The 20,642-nt window shown below is 38.8% G+C and overlaps 1 protein-coding gene across 19 annotated transcripts in view; it reads left to right on the forward strand.

The window, feature by feature from the left end:
• Nucleotides 1-20,642, forward strand: part of phldb1b (pleckstrin homology-like domain, family B, member 1b) — a 107,112-nt gene that overhangs the window by 36,325 nt on the left and 50,145 nt on the right. For 17 of the 19 annotated variants that reach the window (XM_086079748.1, XM_086079750.1, XM_086079751.1 and 14 more), the window contains 2 exons: nucleotides 8,431-8,556; nucleotides 18,488-19,953. In XM_086079748.1, coding sequence (XP_085935874.1) covers nucleotides 8,431-8,556; nucleotides 18,488-19,953 — 1,592 coding nt within the window. Of the gene's footprint in view, nucleotides 1-8,430; nucleotides 8,557-15,839; nucleotides 16,066-16,172; nucleotides 16,238-18,487; nucleotides 19,954-20,642 lie in introns of those variants that run through there. The other 2 variants (XM_086079765.1, XM_086079764.1) reach the window with 2 other exon arrangements.

The following is a 20,642-nucleotide window of genomic DNA, read 5'->3' on the forward strand; positions in this document are numbered from 1 at the left end:
AGGATATTGAAAAAGTAAAGAAAGCAATCCAGATAGGTGTCACTCATTACTGTTGTCAGCCCTTTTTCGCACTTCAGGGCCACCGTACCAGCCAGGCACTAATGCTAACAATAGCCGTGCGGCTTATCATACATTGATGACGTAATTAACTAGCGGTTTCTTAGCATCCTAAATTAGCGATTAAATATACTTTCGGGATGGCATTGTGAAAATGTTGGTAGAAAATATGTCATTTAAATTAAAACTTCAATATGTAAGCCAACACCTCGAAAAAGGAAGTCAAGCTGGATGTCACATCGCCGCGCAGGCCGACTTCAAAGTAAAAGCCCACCAAGGCAATTGCATTGGCATCAATGTATTGTTTGGTAAAGGTGTATTTTTGAAGTTAGTCTTGGAGTATTAGGTTGAGTATGTTTCCAGCTTCATTGACATGTCTGAATGACGGGGTAAATCCATTTGCGCTGGTGTGTCGTGATAAAATATCAACACTGCTGTTAGTGTATCGATATATTTATTGCAACAGAGAGCACACCAATATATTACAATATAGGTTTTTTTCCTTCACCCCTAATAGACACCTTTAACAAAAGCCTGGTTAACTGAAATTCTGATCCATATTGTACATGACTGTGACCAGTGTAGCATAAACAGGACTTAGGCAATCCATCACTTACTGAACGGGATGGCCTCGGATGAAAGTGTTTGCAGCATGTGACAGGCAGCACGGTGCAAAGAGAAGAACTTGTGACAACAGTCAGGGCCTGACTGTAAGGCACAAACACATCTCACAAAGCCCTATAGTCTGCAGTGACTTGCATGGTTTAATGTAGCAGCATCCTTATGTAATGTTGCATACGTCTAACACTGTGATCAACCTCCTGACTGTAAGCTCACTGTACTAGAATGTGATGCGCTCCATTTCTAACCACCTCACATCTAATCTTTCAAGCAAATATTCTAGAGGCTAAGATGACGTGTTGGAAAGATTGGTCCAGTGGTTGGAGCACAGAGGTGTTATTAGAGAAATCATGGAAACTTTGGTCCAGAGGCACATTCCAAATTGGTCCAGCTACTTCTTTTAATGCCTTTGTGGCTCCAAAGGAATATTTACTATGATTCGCCTGTCAGCTTTGACATACTGTCAATAGTTTTGAAAATAGTCATTTTTATTAGCATTGTTGATTCCATTCTATTTTGAAATTGTTAAATTATACATTTTCTTTATGATAATTTCTTTCAATCACTACCAATGTATATATATAAAAAAAAGAGTAAAAATCTGAAATAGCTTCATTATACGAGTAGTGCTGAATCATAAAAAAAGAAGAAAAACAAAGATTAGATTGAAGTGAAATACTACATATGATTGAATCATTATCTTACCAAACTGAAGTGTTTTAAGTTGTGTGTGTTGTTACAAATAGACAAACAGCAAAACGTTTCATAGGGATTGTTCATTAGCTTCACAGAATGCGTGATTGTATTGACCTTTTGCACGTGACGTCACAGCCCTCATGGGAACGCCCCCTTGGGGACACTGGACGGCAAAAGAGCCACTTGCCTGTATTGTAACCATTGAATCTCATACAGCGTAAAGTCATTTATCTAATTGATTATTTTATAAAATGGTCACATCTTGCTTTGCGGTCGGTTGTACAGACAGACAAAGGAGTAAACCAAATGTTGCTTTTTATCGCATACCTACTAATGAAGACAAAAGACGGGGATTGATAGCAGCAATCAACAGAAAGGACTGGCAGCCCACAAAGTATTCACGGATTTGCAGCGATAATTTTTTTGCGAGGTTAGTAGATAAATGTTGTAATTGGTAGATAAATGTTCATACATTTTACTAGTAAACGTACACGCTAACAAAGATTGTAACAGTGGTGTCAAATTGTGTGTTTCAAATCACATTAACGAGCCAGGTAGTTAGCGTCCACTTCAACTGCACAAACACACAGCTTTGTTTTAAAATGCACCTTCTTCAAAACTATTAAGTGCATTTGACTGTTTAATAATGGGGGATTTTGTCTTTGTGCTTGTTTTTCCCTCTGGAGCCGGAGTCATATTCATGAAATGACTGCATAGCTTGCCACTACGATTTGTTTCATGCTAGTAAACATAGTAACATAACATCATCACAGCGTTTCAATATAGAACGGACTATGTAAAAATAAGTCAGTTAGCATGATAAACAAGTTTTACCTTTGCATTACGAGGTATATTGTCCCCCGGTGTGAGCGTAGCACCTCGTCCCAGAGACTCAGCCAGCGACAAGCTTTTGAATCAGCCCCAGTGTAAGGAGAAGAGACGGCATTGACTATATCATGGTTGTGCGCTGTGAAATTCGACAATTTGATTAACTTGGTAAAAACAGCAGGCAACAGAAGGTAAGGTTTTTTTTTTCAAACTAGCGATCTCCAACTAAAGTAAATATCGCGCTCTATGAGTCCCGACTAAATGTGCAACTTCGACTGACAGGCGACCTTGGGTTGAAGTAATAGATTCCATGACTCTATGGGCAATAATAACTTTTAATTTGTAAAATAACAGTCGCTAAGTCGCTCCGGGGTCACGTCCACTTCCATTCAATAATTATTTTCTTCCGCCGTCCGTCATTGGGCAGTCACGTGATCACGTGACGTCGGTGCAAATGGTTAATAACTTGATTGGCAGTATTAATAATAATAATGAGTAAATCTGCAGGATCTGTGTGCATATATATGGTAAACCACAGTGCGTACTAATGCAACTCACTCCATAAAGATGGCAGAATTGGCCCAAACATTTAACACAAAACACAGTATTTTGCCGGAATGTTGTTAGATTTTCAACAATATTTTGGGGTTAGAGTGTTCATCATCAAGCATTATTTTCTTTGTACAAAATCCTCTTAAATTCTCATCTGAAATGAGTCATACACGACAGCGTCCCTCTCAAAGGCAAAAAGAGCACAGTTTTAGTTTGCTGACTGGCGTGATCTATATATAGGTAATGGATATTCACCTTGACTCAATCAGCCCTTGTGAATTCTTTAATACACTTAGGTGGTCCTGCAGTTTTATTAGAGTGGGGTTGGAGTGTCCTTGTGGGAGGGTCCAACCTCGTGGCAACAATTTTGCTCCGTATGTGTCCTTAGTCCTGGAGATCTGTCAACTGGAAAACTCAATGACTTGTTGCGATGGAAAGCACTTTATAGAAAGGATTTGGCTTTGGTTGCTTCAAACAAACGGAGTCTGTGGAACATTGTGGTGCTGAAAGACGCTCTTCTCAAAGTTATTCAGCATGCACTCACTGCAACGAAGGCAAGGCAGATTAGATGAATCATTTCTGGAGTGCTGAGGAAGACATTGCTCACCACCACACTGGTCAGGCAATCCATTTAATTACTGGGTAGGATCTTATTGCATGCACACACATCTGCACTCATCCTCCACTCTGTGTAGCCAATCCCAACAGTGCAAGTCCTATGTGATATTACTTAGTGCAGTGTAATTATTCAAATGACAACGTGTCAAGTTTCCTGTTGGAAAGTGTTGGGAGAGAATTTGTTGATTAAACACATTTCATTTTCTACCACAGCTTGTTTTGCTGAGCTCAGCTTTTGAGAGAACTAATCCTCCTGAGACATTTGCAAACTTACCTTTTGGAAGGATCCTCTTTCAGTCTGCATGTGTATTTTGCTATTTACTTGGGTTTTTGTGTGTTTTGCCACACTTATTCTAAATGACATACAAGCCTCAACAAGGTGTGATAAGAAAATAATACAGTACAGCGGTTATGTTACGATAGATAATCTTACTTTATTTTACAATATCATAAAAACTCAAAATACCATACAACCCTCAAATAAAAAATTGGTTTGGACTAAAATAATTACAAGTTGCCAACCAACATCCCAAAACAAAATACATTTGAATTTCCCTGAATTTATTGAGTCCAACCCTTACCAAATCTGAACAAATATTTTAAAGCAATTTTATGTCGCAGGATGGTAAGATTTAGTCCTCTCACAGCCATCCATCACATAAATTCCTTTCAGCCATAAAATAAAAAGGTAGGTGTGTATTTTGAGGTGAGGTGAGGGTTAGAGTTCACAAACTGCCCTGCCTCTGTCTGTTTGGTCTGACAATGGCATGTCTGACTTTGGTTCTGTGCTGGAGATAAGGAGTACACCACCCACAGTTTGTGTGGATTCTGGCATCTGACAGCAGCTGAACAGACACATGGTTTTCATCATCTTAAGGATTAAGATAACCTTGAGACAAATTCCTGGCTCATATTCTTCTTTTAGAAGTATTTTTATGTTCCCAAATGATTACGTTGAAAATGTGAAAACAGGACTTGATTCAGTCTTTATCTGTTTCCTGTTCATCTTTACACCCAGCGTGGCCATTAAATGCTCAGTATCTTCAAAATGAATCACCACAGTTTCACTGTCAACATTTGTTTGAGTGCTCTATAATGAATAACTGCCTATGAATTATGCCCCTCTCTTGAGTATGCTACATGGCTCGCAACTCACTGGACTGTAAATCAACTCATTATAGTCAGATCAGCTATGTGATGCTCCCATCACTGAGTGAGAATCCATCATGATAAGTTGATGGACATTTGTCTGCTTCCTAATAGCAGTATTGACAAGCGTTAATTGGTACCCAGAGGCTGCCAATAATTGAGGATATTGTTCGTGTTAGGACTGGAGCTGTAGACTGACTGGCTGGAGAAATATCCAGTGCCCGCATACTTCAGTTTATGATTTACTCAATACACTTCTGGGCTTTTTTTTTTAAACACCTGCTTTTTCAAACCTGCATCATCCTTTGAAAGGGCGTAGACATATATGTGAGTCAAATAAGTCCAAGTGTGTGAAGTGCATAAAATACTAGACTAAGAGCAATTTCTGCAGAAATTGCGTGCGAATGCTGGAAGCTGAATGCTAATAGCTGAATGCTTATGAAGTAAATTGTTAAAATAAGTTATGTGAAAATTACACATTTTAAATTGTATTCAATGAAAAATTAATAAAAAGAAAACATGAACCACAATCTGTCTAAGGTAGGATTTAATAATTTCAGAGAAATTATAATCAATTTCTTGATATGATAGTCAGTTAGTTTCGAACCATCGAATTTTCTAAAATGTGGTCCAAGCGGGGTTTGAACCCAGGGCCTCTGTGGTGGGAGGCAATTGCTCTAAGCACTGAGCTAAGTTGATTTGTTCAAATTGATGGCTAATGGCGTATTTATTTTTGATAAGCGTCATCTGACGCTGAAAGCCAAGAAGCATTTAATAATTTCAGTGAAATTACAATCCATTTCCTGATGTAATAGTCAGTTAGTATACAGTACATGTATATCCCTTAGCATAATGGCAATGATGGATATATTTATGTAAGACGGAGGTGGGACTCAAACCCGAGACCTCCTGGTTACTGGACAATAAACACTTTACCAAATGCGCCAATGTGTCACAGCTGGTAGTGACGAGAAATTGTAGGTATGGAAGTGGGTGTGGAAAGTGGGACTTTAAGTTCACTTTTTGCTGTAATGAAGTATTGCACCACATCATACTGAGAAATGTTTAATATTTTATCAATATCAATGTTGATAAAAATTTTAGGCCATGTACACACGTAGCAGGGTATTTTTAAAAACGGATGTTTCCCTCCTCTGGGTGTAGAAAAAAATAGTGTCCACACCACCACGTTTGTAGAAAAGAAAACATCCACAGCTAACCGCATTAATTTTTAAGTACGTTCATAACCAATCCAGACCTTAAGGTGGCAACAGTTCAACAAATCCTATCCAATCAGAGTACGCCTCCATCTGGCGACGCCACTTCCACAAAGTGGGCCTACAATGAGATGCATGCCAAGCCTCTAGGTGGCAGTAGTTAGCCAAATACTGTTCATCTCTTGACGTCACTTCACCATACGTCACAAACACGGAATGTTAGCCGCTGATCTATATTTATGCGGATCAGTGCTGTCAGTGCACACAATACTTTTTTTTGTATTAATTAAAAACATACTCTTAAACAGTCAATGAGTACATCATAAACGTTAAACAAACAAACATAAACAAAAGTTTTTCGCGGTGAAAGCAGAAAAAAACGCTACAATCACTCCTGGCCCTGCAGTGGACTCAAGGTGCGTTCAATGAACAGGCACACAGTAGGAAATCACAGGTATGCATAGAAAAAGCCCAGATGACTGACAAAGCGACAGGTTGTGGCGCATTTTGACACGTCCCTTAAAAAATTAATCGAGTGTGAATTATTTTGTTCCCAGTTTGTAGTATTTGATTACGCATTCGACTAATTGGGAGCGTAATGGAGAAGAGCAGAGACATGCATGCACTCTAGCAACGTTACATTGACTCATGGAAGTGCCACTGTATTACAAATATTTAAAATGGATGACATCAAATGGAGTAAAATACAGTACTTCAAGAATATAGCATGCAATGTGAATGCACATACAGTATATACATAAATATATACAGTATTTACATAAATTAACATGTATACATCCTAATATTTTGAATTACCGATAATGAAAAATATAAATAATTTTGCTGCTTTTGCTGATGTTTTAGATTTTTGTCGCGGTACCGTTTCAGTACCGGTATCAAGGTATTTTATACAGGTATAGTACCAAAGTCAAAATTTTGGTATCGTGCCAACACTGGTGCCTAATGACGTGTCCTGTGGTCAACATCTACATATTTGTAAATACTTCTTTGTTCTTAAAACTATAATCTATTGAATTAAAAAAAAAAGTCTGACAAAATAAAAGAGATGTCAAAATTGTCTGGTACAGTCCTTTCACCTCATAGTCGTTGCAGCGTAATGGAGCTATATTGAGAGGACAATAAACATGCTTATCTCTTGTGGAGATTATGGACCATGATTGGGCTGAATTAGTTATGTGCGTCATCTCTTTGGACATTTCAAACGTAGATTGTGTAGCCATGGAGATAAATAGGTATGAGCTGGTCCATGTAATTTTAGGAAGACCCGATAAGGTTGACACAAGAAACACTGTTATTAACACTATTGTACTTTGTAAGTAATCATGATGTGTGTACTGTATAGTGGATAGGCCATGCGTAAGTGGAATTATTTTGACAGCTTAGAAAAATAGTAAATGTAAAGTTTCTTTCTCTTTTTCCAGAAGAAACATATAAACGTATCTAACTACCAAATTGGTATGTTTATATTGCCCCAATTCTCCAAAATATGTAGCTTTCTTTATTCTCTTTTGCAGCCAATTTTAGTTCCTAAAGTCACACGCTAATTTGGTATATGGGTCAATAAAACAGTACTGTACTGTATATCGGTCAATGTGGGTCAATGCTCAATTGGCAACCCCTCTGCATGCAAAATAAATGTTGTGCTAAGGAAATTTAAGTGAAATATTATTGTTTGCTTCTTATCACAATATTCATGACACCACAACCTTCGTTGTTACTACCATGACGATATTGTTTAAAATGGAGGCACCATAACAAAACAGCTTTCATTTCTAATATAAATGAGCTTGATTCCTATTGTACATTTCCACTTTCGAGAGACATAGTGCTAAAGTGACATACAAACATGATTATGTATGTTGATGGAAGGATATTGCTAAGGAAGGAAAGTTAACTTCCCATTTACACACTGAGTTGGGAATTTAATCAGCAACCTTCCACTGGTAAGATAACCACTGTACCACCTGAGCCAAGTTAAACAAAATTAAATTTTTTAATAGACGGATAGATTGGATTATAGACTTAAAACAAGAGTCCACAAGGCTAACCCTAGTCCCTCAATATATAGTCATTGTGAGAAATAATACAGTGATAGACCTTAAAAATGTAACTGATAGTCATAATGGTGATAGTAGGCCAGATTGCCATTACCTCCTAACCCCAAATTAGTTAAAGGATATTTACATTTAAGAAGTACTTCTGAAACTGCATCTTATCTTTCTAATTGGGTGTATTTGCTGCAGGAGAGGTTTGTTGTGGTGAAGGGCATCAGATATCTCAGCTTTGTGAACTAGTGGGATTTCGTTAGGGAGTAGCCAGAGGATGTTTCTGCTTAAAAAAAAAAGAAACTTTTTAAAAATCAGTATATACGCTTTATGCAACTTCCACTCTTTCAGAAGAGTTTTGAAAATAACAGACATGAAGCAGTAGTTAGATTATTTAATGCTTCCCATGCCTCCTTTCCTTACTTTAACTATAACAGCTTTTCCTCATTAAGTCAAAGTTGTCCATTGATCCTCACTTTTACAGAGTGCGAAGGGAATCTCTGCCTCTGTCTTTACGTAATGTATGTTTTGTGTGTATAAAATGTGTACTATATCCTGCCTTGATTTCTTAAAGTCCCTGTTGAGTTAATTAAATGAATTCTAATGATATATGTGCTCTTTCACAGGCTGTATGCTGTGTTTTGGCCAGTCAGCGTTTTTTCGCTTCAACCACCCTGAAGAAGCCTTAAGGATGAAGAGCATGATGCCCCCGGGAGGCAACATCTCCACAGGGGACTACAGACGATGCGCAGGTATGAGATGTCACTCACAAATTTCTCTCTATGACCTTGACTGTATGGAAATGTTGATGATCAGCTGGCATGATGTGTAGGAGAATAGCATTGACCAAGGAAGAAATCGTTAACTCATTAACTCCCAGCCATTTCCACTGAAGCAGTCTCCTTCACTCCCGGCTGTTTTACTGGATTTGGACTGATTTTGCAAGGCCCACAGAATATTGTTTCTATTGCTATAAAAACATGGAACCTACTAAAAGAAAGAATAGAGTCTCTTTTTTCATCAGGAAAGTACATTTCAATCTTTTTCCATTTTGCAGCAATTAGCATTAGAATATAACTAAGTTTCATCATTATTCACAAATCTATTTAGAATGTTTAGTAAATTTGCTTTTTTTCAACATGGCCCTGGTTGATCTCTTTTGCTCTGCTGCCACCAGCTGGCCGTTTGTTTTCTTCAACCGTTCTTTGCAGTTGAGAGGCTGCATCAAAGCCTTCTGTATGCTCTAGCATAAAAAAACATAAACAATTTATAAATGCTTCTTTGGGACACTTATAAAAAAACATTTAAAATAAACATATTTATACATTTTTGGGAGCAAATTAGTTAATCATTGTTATCAAGTGAAGAAAAAACTAAGGAAGTTGCTAAAATTGATAAATTCGATCAGATAATAGTGAACTTTAATATTTTATTTTAAGGTGATTCTGTATTAGTTGAACATGAGTAAAAAATTATAAATACGTCTTTGGGACACTTAAAACATTTAAAATAGTATGTAACATGTTTATACGTTCTTGGGAGCAATTGAGTTAAACTATAGTGGTTAGCCCGTCTGTCTGAAAGAGGTTCCAAATAATAAGGCCTCAAAGAGTCTTTCACTCCTGAATGCTCGCTCAATTTGGCTTTGTTTTTCTTCATATAGATGAATGCGTGTTTTTTCCAAATGGTAGCCTGAATGACCTATTCTTGAATAGGCCAGTTTGTTGCAAAGACCAATGTTGAAGGAGGATGGCAGTTAAAAGGTTTACAGGTGGCTGTTTGTCTAGCAGTAAACCTCCAGCCTGTTTCCTTTTTAATAGACAGTCATGGTTGTTGGTTACGCAGCAGCACAAGGAGATCTGCTGCTCAGGCTAACAATGCTGGGATTGTATAAAGTTCAACCGCTTATTTTTCCCCCTCATTTTATATTGAGCCTTTCTAACTGGAGTTTGAAAAAGATGTTTGCGGAAAGTGCCTGTAAAATGTAAACGCAGTCCTTTTCACTATTGTGGTGAAACATTTGAACTTACTTTCAATTGTGGCTGCCTGTGTTTTGTAACAGCTTGTTAATGTTGTCTAGCTGTCAAACTCTGACGCTAGAAAGGCAGTCAGCTGCGACCTGGTGCCAGAGGTTACACCATGCCTGTTTCATGTGCATCTCATTCCTCTGCGTCTCCAGGCAAACTTGCGTGTTTGCATTCAGAGCGCTCCAGCTGGAAAGCACGTCACTTGAAGCAGATCTTTTCTTAGCTATCTCAGCTATCAGGGACTTGTCCAAGCGTCTTGTTATTTCCCCTCATTTGACAGTGGCTGCCACTGTGGAGTAAGTATAGCACACATGCAGGCTGCTTGGTGTGGACTTCCTGATCCAGTAATGAAAGCCTTCCGTTGTTTAGAGAAGCACCATTTTCCTTAATTATACATTCCTAGGTTGCGTTGAGATGAAGGCATAGTTGTAACCACTCCCAGGATAATCCTAGCATATCTTCTGTCTGTTTATAAATAAATTACAGAAATTACACTTATCTGTTTATGAACTTGTGGGCCACAACTATTATAGTAGGGCAAGCCCAGAAAACGATTTTAACTTGATTATTATCAGACGTTAGACTTGGGGAATTAATTTTGATAGGTGGAATTGTAATGTTGTGTTTCCAAGACAAAGATAACAAATACCGTAATTCCTCAAGTACAACATGATTTATTTATTTTTTGAAAGAAAAAAAAAATAGAATATAAATAAAAAAAATTGTAGATGAATATAAAATGTGAGTATGGCAAACTTAATGCTTGTACTTTCATTCCAATATGTTATGTAATGTCTAATGTTACACATTTCTACATAATATAGTTTTCGCAGCTCACCAAGAATCATGAGGGCCTCCCGAGTGGAATTGTTATGAAAAAAGCTTGGAGTGAAGAGCAATGAAACAACCTTAAATAAAAACAAACATGTCTTAGCCGATGACGCGTTTTGTATAAAAGTGGGTTCTGCAGATGGCAAGAAGTACTATTTTCCCAAGCAAGTCTTTTTCGCTACATCGCTATTCCACGACGCTCTCGCCTCAGACAAGATCGGCGCTTATCCGAGACATTCTGCTGTTCTTTGGTTTTGTGAAATCATGTGTGTGACCATGCGAGAGGGTTTTGTGTGTCACACTGTAAAGCGGTGACAGTGCCGAAGGAGGCTTGAGTGTTGACAGAATTGTTAACAAGGTAAGAGTAACTTTCACATGAAACACATCATTAAACTAGTTAGCATACTAGCCAAAATTAGAAACTAGCATAAACTGGCGTGACATCACATATAAGCATAAATGTGTGCTAATAGTGTACATTAAACACTTGGCATGGGCATTCTCAGTGATTAAACTCACCTTGGCATCTGCACACAATAAGAAATGTGTGAGAAATTGAGAATACAGGCAATCTGTGACTCTGAGGTTTTATGCCATGAACGAACACTAGCAGCTCTATTGACAATTCCGAGATGACGTCACAAGTCAAAATGGCGGTCAATTCGGTGAAAGAAATCTCTCTGCTCACTGAAAAGCATCGGACTTTGGATCCTTGTAATTTGATTTGTGAGGACTATTTTGATTTTATATAACAATCTTTGTGGTTTGTATGATAATCACAGGCAAGAGCAATACAAGCCGCCGTTTGTTAGCCGAATGTTCAGAATTGTCTGTATAAGCAAAGAAAAACACAACTACTTTACTCGTGTTCGGCACGAGACTTGACAATGATACATACATACATACATATATATATATATATATATATATATATATATATATATATGCCCATCTCTGCAAATTATTATGCAGAATTGTCTGTATAAGCAAAGAAAAACACAACTACTTTACTCGTGTTCGGCACGAGACTTGACAATGATACATACATACATATATATATATATATATATATATATATATATATATATATATATATATGCCCATCTCTGCAAATTATTATGCATATCATACTTCAATTTGTGATCATCATAGATGCCAGCAAATCGTAGTGTATAATATATAGAGTATAAAGGAAAATCAGCATTTAAAGTGCGATTTTCAGGGTGCAGTAACTGTATAATGTCAAGTACTTGTTCTCGAGAAATTACGGTACACAAAAAAATTAAATGGCGGGACAAAAATCTGCCCTGCAGTCCTTGACTTTGACACATGGGAGGTATAATATAATATTCCAGTAATCATAGAATTAGTTTTTTTTTAAAGCTAGTTTTATCCCTACTCGTCATTGTCGTCCATTAACGCGGCACCGCTACTTACCTGCTACCTGTAGCGTGTTCAAAGAAATAGGCACGTGACGTCCAGATCTCTATGAACCAGGATCACGATTTTATGAAGAAATAACATTGCCTTTTCACAGCCAATATCAATATATCAATCAATATATTGTGTGGTGTAAATGTTGTGGGTTTAACTTTAATCCCCAAATTGGGTAATTTGATGTTTTGCAGTTGAACATGCTTCAATGGCCCGGGGGCCCATATGTGAACTACTGGTACAAAAGTAAAAAGACACAAAGTACATTGTAACATTTGTTTGTTTATGCTTATAGGCCGTTAATGTAACATGTATTGCTTTGCATTTGTGAATCATGTTTACCTACTCAGCTGGGCTTTACTTGTATAGTATGTAATTGAAACCTGGAGTCGACAACACATGTTGTTTTTGATTTGCAACATCCATATCTCCACCCCAAAAAGTTTTCCAAACTGCCGACTAACTTCAACATCGTGACTTCAAAGTGTCTGACCTTCTCCAAACAGTTTCCCGGAAATCTTTTTCACAGATGTATTGATGCAGCAAACTATTTTGTGAAACGCATCTTTAAAAAAAAAAAGTAGGCAGTGTATGTTCAGAATTGTGATCAGGCTTTTCTTTTTTGTTCCAGACAAGATTCTCCTGTAGCCCTAAGGAAAGTATTTTGTCATTGGAAAGATATTCTTTCAAAATAAAATTCTATGCAGACGTTTTCACATATTTTTGAACTGAGTGTTTCATAAACTGCATGTGAAAACAGGAAACTTGCTGAAACGCAGTGGACACATGCAAGGTCACGCCAGGCCTCTGTAATATGTTAACAAAAGAGAAAAAGTGTTCCAATTGCACTGTGTGTTTGTAAGGGCAGTTTTTTTCTTCAATAAGAGAATCTAATCCAATTGGGAAGTACTGTATAGCAGTGGTCCCCAACCTTTTCTGTACCACGGACCGGTTTAATGTCTGACAATATTTTCACGGCCCAATCTAAAAGTTTAGCTGATAAAAACAAAATAAAATGACAAGAAAAAAACTGTGGTATTTCCTCTATAATAATAATGAACGTAAATCTACTGTGTAATCATGTGCAACTTTATTAACGGTGACCGTAACGTCGCACCAACAACAGAACATCACATGAGCAACATCGTTTCTGCCCCAAAACAATGCAACACACTCTGGTCTGCTCTCAGTGCACTTGCCTGTGTGGACGTGGTGGCCATCAGCAACTTCTTCTGCCCCTCATGTTCACGTTGTTTCCGTTAAAAATACTCCAAAGGCTTGTCTTTTGCTGTGGGGTGCTTGCTCTCCAAGGTGGCGAACCAGTTTTGAAGGCTTCATCGTCTCATTAGAAAGCCGGTCACCGCATATTACGCACAGCGGGCTTGGTGCGTGGGAATCGCCCGTGGCGCTAAATCCATATTTTAAATACGATTCTTGATACTGCCTGTTAAAGGCAGCTTTCCCTTTTTTAGAGGGTCCAGGTTCCTCTTCTGTCCCTTCATTGGACCGTTTCCCCTTCGCAAAGAAACTTTTTAAAGAAGTTTGTTTTTTGCTCATTTTGCTAGCTTGGAATTAAATTTAGCGTGACGTATCATGTGACGTGTGGTGTAGCGGCCTTGAAGTGCGTCAAGTGAGACGGATGTAACAGACAGAATCCGGCCACTTTTCAAAATAAAACATAATTTTCGAAAAAAATTTGGTTGGGGACCACTGCTGTTTGAACACCATAACAATGTGATAAATGATGTGCTACCCAGTGAACTTGCCTGTGAAATCCATACAGTTTATGAGATTAAAATGTACCCCATTAGTTTGCTACACTAATATACTAATATAGTAATTGTATTAACACTTAGCTTGTTTTGACTAGCAAAGCTCTGCCAAGTCACCTTTCTTCAGCCAATGAGTTGCACCAGCTTTGCCATTCCTAATGGACATTTCCTGTTCCTCTGTGTCAGGCCAGCAGGTGGCTTTGCAGATACATGTACAGTATGTGCTTATAATCTAGGCTGGTGTGACCATATCTTTTTACAAAAACTATTTATAATCCTCCACTTCCCTTCTGCTGTTGCTCATCTAGCCTGCCATCTTATTTTGCTTTTCCATTTAAAAAAAGTAGCTTTTAAAAACTTTATTATTATATTTTTTTTTTTACAATGATATGGCTTGGCAGCATGGTGACATGCTTGCAGCACATCTGTCTGACATCTGGGAGATGTTTTCTCCGTGCTTGTGCGTGTTTTCTCTGGGCATTTCTGTTTCCTCTCACATTCCAATTTACATGCCTGCTACATTAATTGTCGCTTACCAGCCCAGGTCATATCTTGCCTCTTGCCCAAAGTCAGCAGGGATTAACTCCAGTAACCTGTGACCCTAATGAGGACTCGCGGTATAGGAAATGGATGGCTGGATGGATGATATAGCTGCTGCAACTCTCACGAGCTGCAAAGGGAAGTTCGTTGAGACGGTTACAGTTTCACTTTCAGCATGCCACAACATTGCATAGTCTGTCCTCTCATAATGGCTTTTTCAGAAGGAAATAAAAATAACTGCCAGTCAATAAAACTGAAATGGATATCAAAGTTTTCCAATACTCATTTTTAGTTCCAAACCAGAAATAACCCCCCATTTTCCATCCTTGTAGCCCATTTACTTGAATATTCCAACATATTGGATCAATAAGGTCTGATCTGCAACTTTGCAGTTTAGGCACAAGTCATAGCACACAGTACTGTAATCCTTGTCAGTTTCCTGCTCTTGATGTTGTTAATTTGATGGAACTGTTTTAAAAAGTAATGTAAACTGTATGTACAGTACTGTATTCTGATATCATCTTTTTTATTATTCACACCCCAAGAACATGCTTAATATGTTCTTGTACAAAAGTATTTCTGTACTGCACGAGGATTTTTTTGGGGGTAGTAATGAAATTTTTACACATTTTTGATTAAGAATTTGTCACTCACGTGGCACAAGAAAGCACTCTGAGTTACCGCCATATTTACTGTTGGTCTATGTGAAAAACACATATCACAGTGTATTTAATACAAATATTTATTGTAATTGGAACATAAATACTACATTACCACGTTAGCGGTTTTGACTTAAGTGCAAATTCAGGTTATGTCACCGACAGACAGTGAAAACTGTCTTAAAACAAGGACTCCCTGTATTTCATTTGAAAATAACGATTTTTTTTAAACTAAGTTTATGAAAAATTTGTATTTAATTTATACAAAAGTTTTAAAGATTTTTTTTTGCACCCATGAATTTCTATGTGTTTTAATTTCTCTCCCTCTTTGATATAGCTGTAAAAAAAAAAATATTTTTTGTTTTGTTAGGACAAATAAAAATGTGATTGTGGTTGAATTGAATAATATTTCCATGACTTTAAATCCAGAAATGGACGAATGGCGAAGATGTGGTCAATAACCGTGAAACACATTACTATATATAAACAACAACATAACAGACTGCATAACGTGTGCAGTAAAGTCCGCGTCGTCGTAGCCGGAAACGAGGTAGCTGAACCTTCAATATAAAATCTAGACATAAATGCATTCATAGTGTAATCCCGGAAAACTGCGATGGTGCGTTACACCACAGCCGTTTGACATTCTTGGTGTTGGTATCTGTGGAAACGGTGTATAATGCCACTGTGAATTTTCCACGTGGAAACGAGATTCGGTTAATTTATGGGCAAACGGTTGGACCGGAAAACGACTCCGGTTTGGTAACTTGACGAACAGTGGCGCCACAATCGCCAACAGTGCCGAACAGCACCCTCGATCCCTTAAAAAAATAAAAATAAATACCGTTTAGCTGCAGCCGTTCTAGGCGTGCGCGCAGCCTGGATCCTCCGGGCTGCAGTCACAGCCGGTGTGGCACTTGCGCCCGGAGGATGTACCCCACAGTTAGGCAAAGAGCAGGTGGACGGCGCGAAAGGCTGACCGGTTTTTATCCAGTCACGTGAGTAGCCTTCTCCCGAAAAAGACCACATCACTTCATACGGTTCTGTATTTTCTGCCACCCACCAATCAAAACCGATGCCAATATTTTTCGATGTTCATATTTAGATACTGTAATCCTAGCAGTCACAGTGTGAGTCAAGTGCGATGACCGTATCGGTAAGTGAGCCACGGTGCGTATTTGCCAGATTTCCTAATGAAGTTAGGAATGCTGCCCTCCAGTTCCCAAGACTATGACATCACTTGACGGGCTTTCCCCTATTTTGTCCCTATCCCGACCCCCTCTTCTTGTGCCTCTGCACCCCTTGCTGTGTGCTAACGACTACGTGACACTAGCGTCCATGCAAGGCTTTGTGTATAAATGTGTTTTCGTGACACCTTGCAGAGATGATCATAAATAAGCATAAACACTGTTAAACAAACCCACTTCGATTTAATGGTGATGACTGTCATGGAGCGCTGAGCAATGATAAGAGTAGCATACAGGAAGCGACTCCCTGCCCTGCGGTGCCAGAACAAGCTAATGCATTATTTGTGGGGCTTTTATATTTTTATAATGTTCTGTTTCTGAGGTATATCTGACAAAATCATGAAAATAAACGCTTCATTTGTTAGCCATGGACAACCCCATCATGATTTCTGTAACCAGGAATTTTTCATTACCTAAGAAACTGCCTGTGGATGGTGTGAAATGCTGTTGCTGAGGCAAAAGCCAAAGCCTGGAAGATAATATATGTACAGTAGCCTACTGTACAATTACGCCCCCCATGGCATCACAAACTGTTGGTAGTGCCACAGTATCATTACCATTATCATTGCTATAAGATTGCTGTAATCCTCATGATTGGGAAAATAAAGAAACAATATTCTGATTCAGGTGAAAAAAACAACATATCTATCTTGAATTTTTTTTTAACTATGTTGAGGTAGTTTAGAAATTGTGACATTATTACATTTGTGATTTCCCCCCTCAAATATTCCTATTTTAATTGAAGCATGTGACAAGTCAATTTAAGAGTTTTTTTTTTAAATATTGTTTTGTTTTTTGATCTGATCGTTTCCACAAGGCCATACAAATGAGTCAAGTTGACAGTAGAGTGAGACTGTCAAGATTCGATTACTCTGTGTCCTATGACTCCTACGTCGTGTTTGGGCCACACAGTAATTGGGTTATGGACGAACATTTTTTTTCCTGATCCCTATCCAAAGTACAGTACATGGCTGTCAGTGTTTTCATCTTCTCGTGTCTGTCCTTCTTTCCCACAGTGCTAATCCATTATCCTCTCTCAACCTTCCATTTAGGCATGATCTAGAACATGTTTATTACATAAACCTGCATGATTATTATTGCTGAATGTTGATTGGTGAAAACCTTTGACATGTTTTATGCAAGGAAACTAACGAAAACCAGGGTGCAAAGAAAACTTTAGAGAAATTCACAAGGCCAAAGACTGAAGCTAAACTTTTTTGCTCACCAGCTACTGTACTCAGAATATTGTGTTATGTTGCTATAAAAACATGGAATCTACCAAAAGAAAGATTAGAGTCTCTTCTTTCATCAGGGAAAAAAGTAGATATGTATCTGTTTCCGTTTTGCAGCAATTAGCATTAGAATATAGCTAAGTTTCATTATTCACATTCCTGTTGAAAACGCTGTCAAAAAGAGCTTGTTGCAACATGGTTCTGATCTCTTACACTCTGCTGCCACCTGCTGGCCGTTTTTTGTAATAACTACCATTGCTTTATGCCACCTCGTCATGTCAGAAGCTGCATCAAAGTCTTCTGTATGCTCTTGCGTAAAAAAACATACTAAAACATATAAATACGTTATTGGGATTGTAATACAAAGTACTAATAACCGAATGAGTTAAAAGTATTTCCTTGCAGTTCAGGTGACTGGGAGAGCCATGTGGCAGGAAAACAGGGCAAAACAACTACAGAAATATTAAATGTGCACTTTTTAGTTTTACGCCAGATATCTTCAAAAAAGAAAAAGGGAAGCTACCCTGATAGGACAGTCAAGGATCAACATTGGCCCGGCTTTCACTCGCTGGCGTGAGTTTAAAAACAACGCTATGTGCTTGTCCTCATGGGAAATGTGGTCTTCCTTCAGACATAACATTACCGTTTTTGTCCACATGGCGCTGCCATAATCAAAGTAAACTTGAAAGTTCCTTAGTGTTGCTTTAATGTCAAGCCCTGTATATGAAACCATCTTCTATGAGTCAGTCAGTCAGGTCATAATGAATTATTTGAATCTTATCATGCTTATGCAACAGCTGTTACGGTGCAACATGATGAAAGGATAATTTAGGGCAAAGACTGAAAATAAAAAATGTAATATTGATGTCAATTTTCATCTGGCATGGTCTTATTGTGATGGTGAAGCTTAATGGCATCTTTTCCCATTTGACCTATTTCAGACACGGAGAGCTTGGTCAATGGGAATCACCAGGCCAGGCCAGCACAGTCTTCCCAAGAAATTGGTGAGAGAGTCCAGTCTGAGCACAGTGCAATTGTAAGCTCTATTGAAAAGGACCTCCAGGACATCATGGACTCCTTAGTCATGGATGACCCTGAACCTTGCTCCTCTGAAGACAAAAAGCCGCCTGGGGGCCAACCAGTTAGTCATTCACCCCTCTTACCCATGGTCAATGGTGGGGGCAGGTATTTGCTGTCCCCTCCTACAAGTCCAGGGGCCATGTCCATGGGATCCAGCTATGACAATACATCTCCACCCTTTTCTCCTCTCTCTTCCCCTTCAGCAGCCAGCAGTGGTAGCTTTACTAGCCCATCTCCTGGTGGAGCACCCCAGGACCACGTTTCTTCTTTGCCACCAGTGCCTGCACGCTCCTCTAGCTACAACTTTACCAGCCATTCACAACTTGTTTCCCAGCCACGGACCAACCTACCTAGCTTTAATGGTGGCGGCGTAGGTCAGAAAATTCAAGAGAGCCCCAGGCTACAAAAGAAGACCTTAGGGGAGGCTTCTTCAAGCCCTAAGCTTAGTCGTAGAGGATTATGCCAAGATGGATCAGAGAGTCCCAGACAGACTCCGCTTTTGTCTTCAAATGAATCTCTCAGTAGCAGAAATATTTTGCCAAGTAGCCCTGGTTTCAATCCCAAGTTCCCACCGTGTTCTTCCATGTCCCCTAGTATGAGGACCAAGACAACCACAGTGCTTCATGAAAGGCCTGCTAGCCCTTTTAGAGAGCAGACAAACATAACCGATCGCTTCATCAACTCAAGTCCATCCAAGCAACTTTCCCAACCTACTAAGGCCTATCAGCCTCCTCTCGATCCTGTTGTCCATATCATTCATGGCTCACCGTGCCAGCAGCCGCCAGAAAGCCCTCGCATGGCTAGGCGAAACATAGAACTGAATGGTGGAGGAGGTAATATGAGAGAACTTCCACCTCTAAGTCCCTCCATTGCTCGTAGAGGCGTTCCAGTACTTCCAGGGGCACTTCCAGGAATGGTACCAAGTGCAATCCTAAAGACACCTGATAGCCCCTCAGGTGTGGGCAAGCTGGTCTCTGAGAGTCCCAGGCTTCATCGCAAGACTGGAACCACAACTGTGGATTTGACTGGCAGCTGGGGAATGCGAGCCCGTAGTCCTTCACCCACATCTCTGATGATGGAAAGTGGCACGGGAATCGGAAAAGCCAGCTTTGGCAACTCGCTTTCATCTGCATATAGTCTGGGTTCTCTGCCTGGCTCATCTCCCATGTCAAGTCCCAGAAGCAACAGGAAGATATCAACGGGGCGATCACTGATGAGAGAGAGGAAGAACAGCATCTCAGAAATCAGCGACAACGAGGATGAGCTGTTGGAATATCATCGACGACAGAGGGAGGAGCGACTTCGAGAGCAGGAAATGGAGAGACTGGTGAGTACAAAACAAACAAAAAAATATTTTCAGGAAACTTCATATTTACAAAGAGCATTATAAATATTACACTGGGGAACACATTTTTTGTTGAGTTAGGTCTATCTCCTGTTTTTAGCTCAATTTTGTGTGCGGAATCCAAAACTGATCTAAGTTTTTCTCTATCAAGTTTTTGAACCATACGATCCCAGTTTTCTTAATGAATATGAAAAATACTGTACATAAAAGAAATGTGCTTGTTTTCTAAAAATTTGATACAAATTTACGTTTATGGCTCTATCTGGAGTAGAGCTGTCAAAAGTAATAGATTAATCGACAAGTAATCGATTATCAAATTCATCGACAACTATCTTAATTAACGAGTAATCATTTGGAGCTATTTTTTTCAATTTAAAATTGTCCAAACCCTCTGATTTCAGCATATCAACAGTAATTGCTCTAGTGCTGTCACTAACGACTTTAAAAAAAAATCGAGCCGCCTATTGATTGATATTCCATCGATTAATTGACTAACCCCCCAAAAAAAACAACAACAAATATTCCCCAATTTTTGGTAAATTTATTTATTTATTTTTTAAGTCCACTAAGGTTGGAGTTGAATTTAGTGGATATAAATACGCATTGTTCCTTACCTTCTGCACACATATGCACATCTTACGCTTTATCTTCATCTTATGTTTACTAAGCCT

This window comes from Leptonotus elevatus, chromosome 7 (assembly GCF_054856555.1).
Source record: "Leptonotus elevatus isolate MCC_2025b chromosome 7, RoL_Lele_1.0, whole genome shotgun sequence".
Lineage (NCBI taxonomy): Eukaryota > Metazoa > Chordata > Actinopteri > Syngnathiformes > Syngnathidae > Leptonotus > Leptonotus elevatus.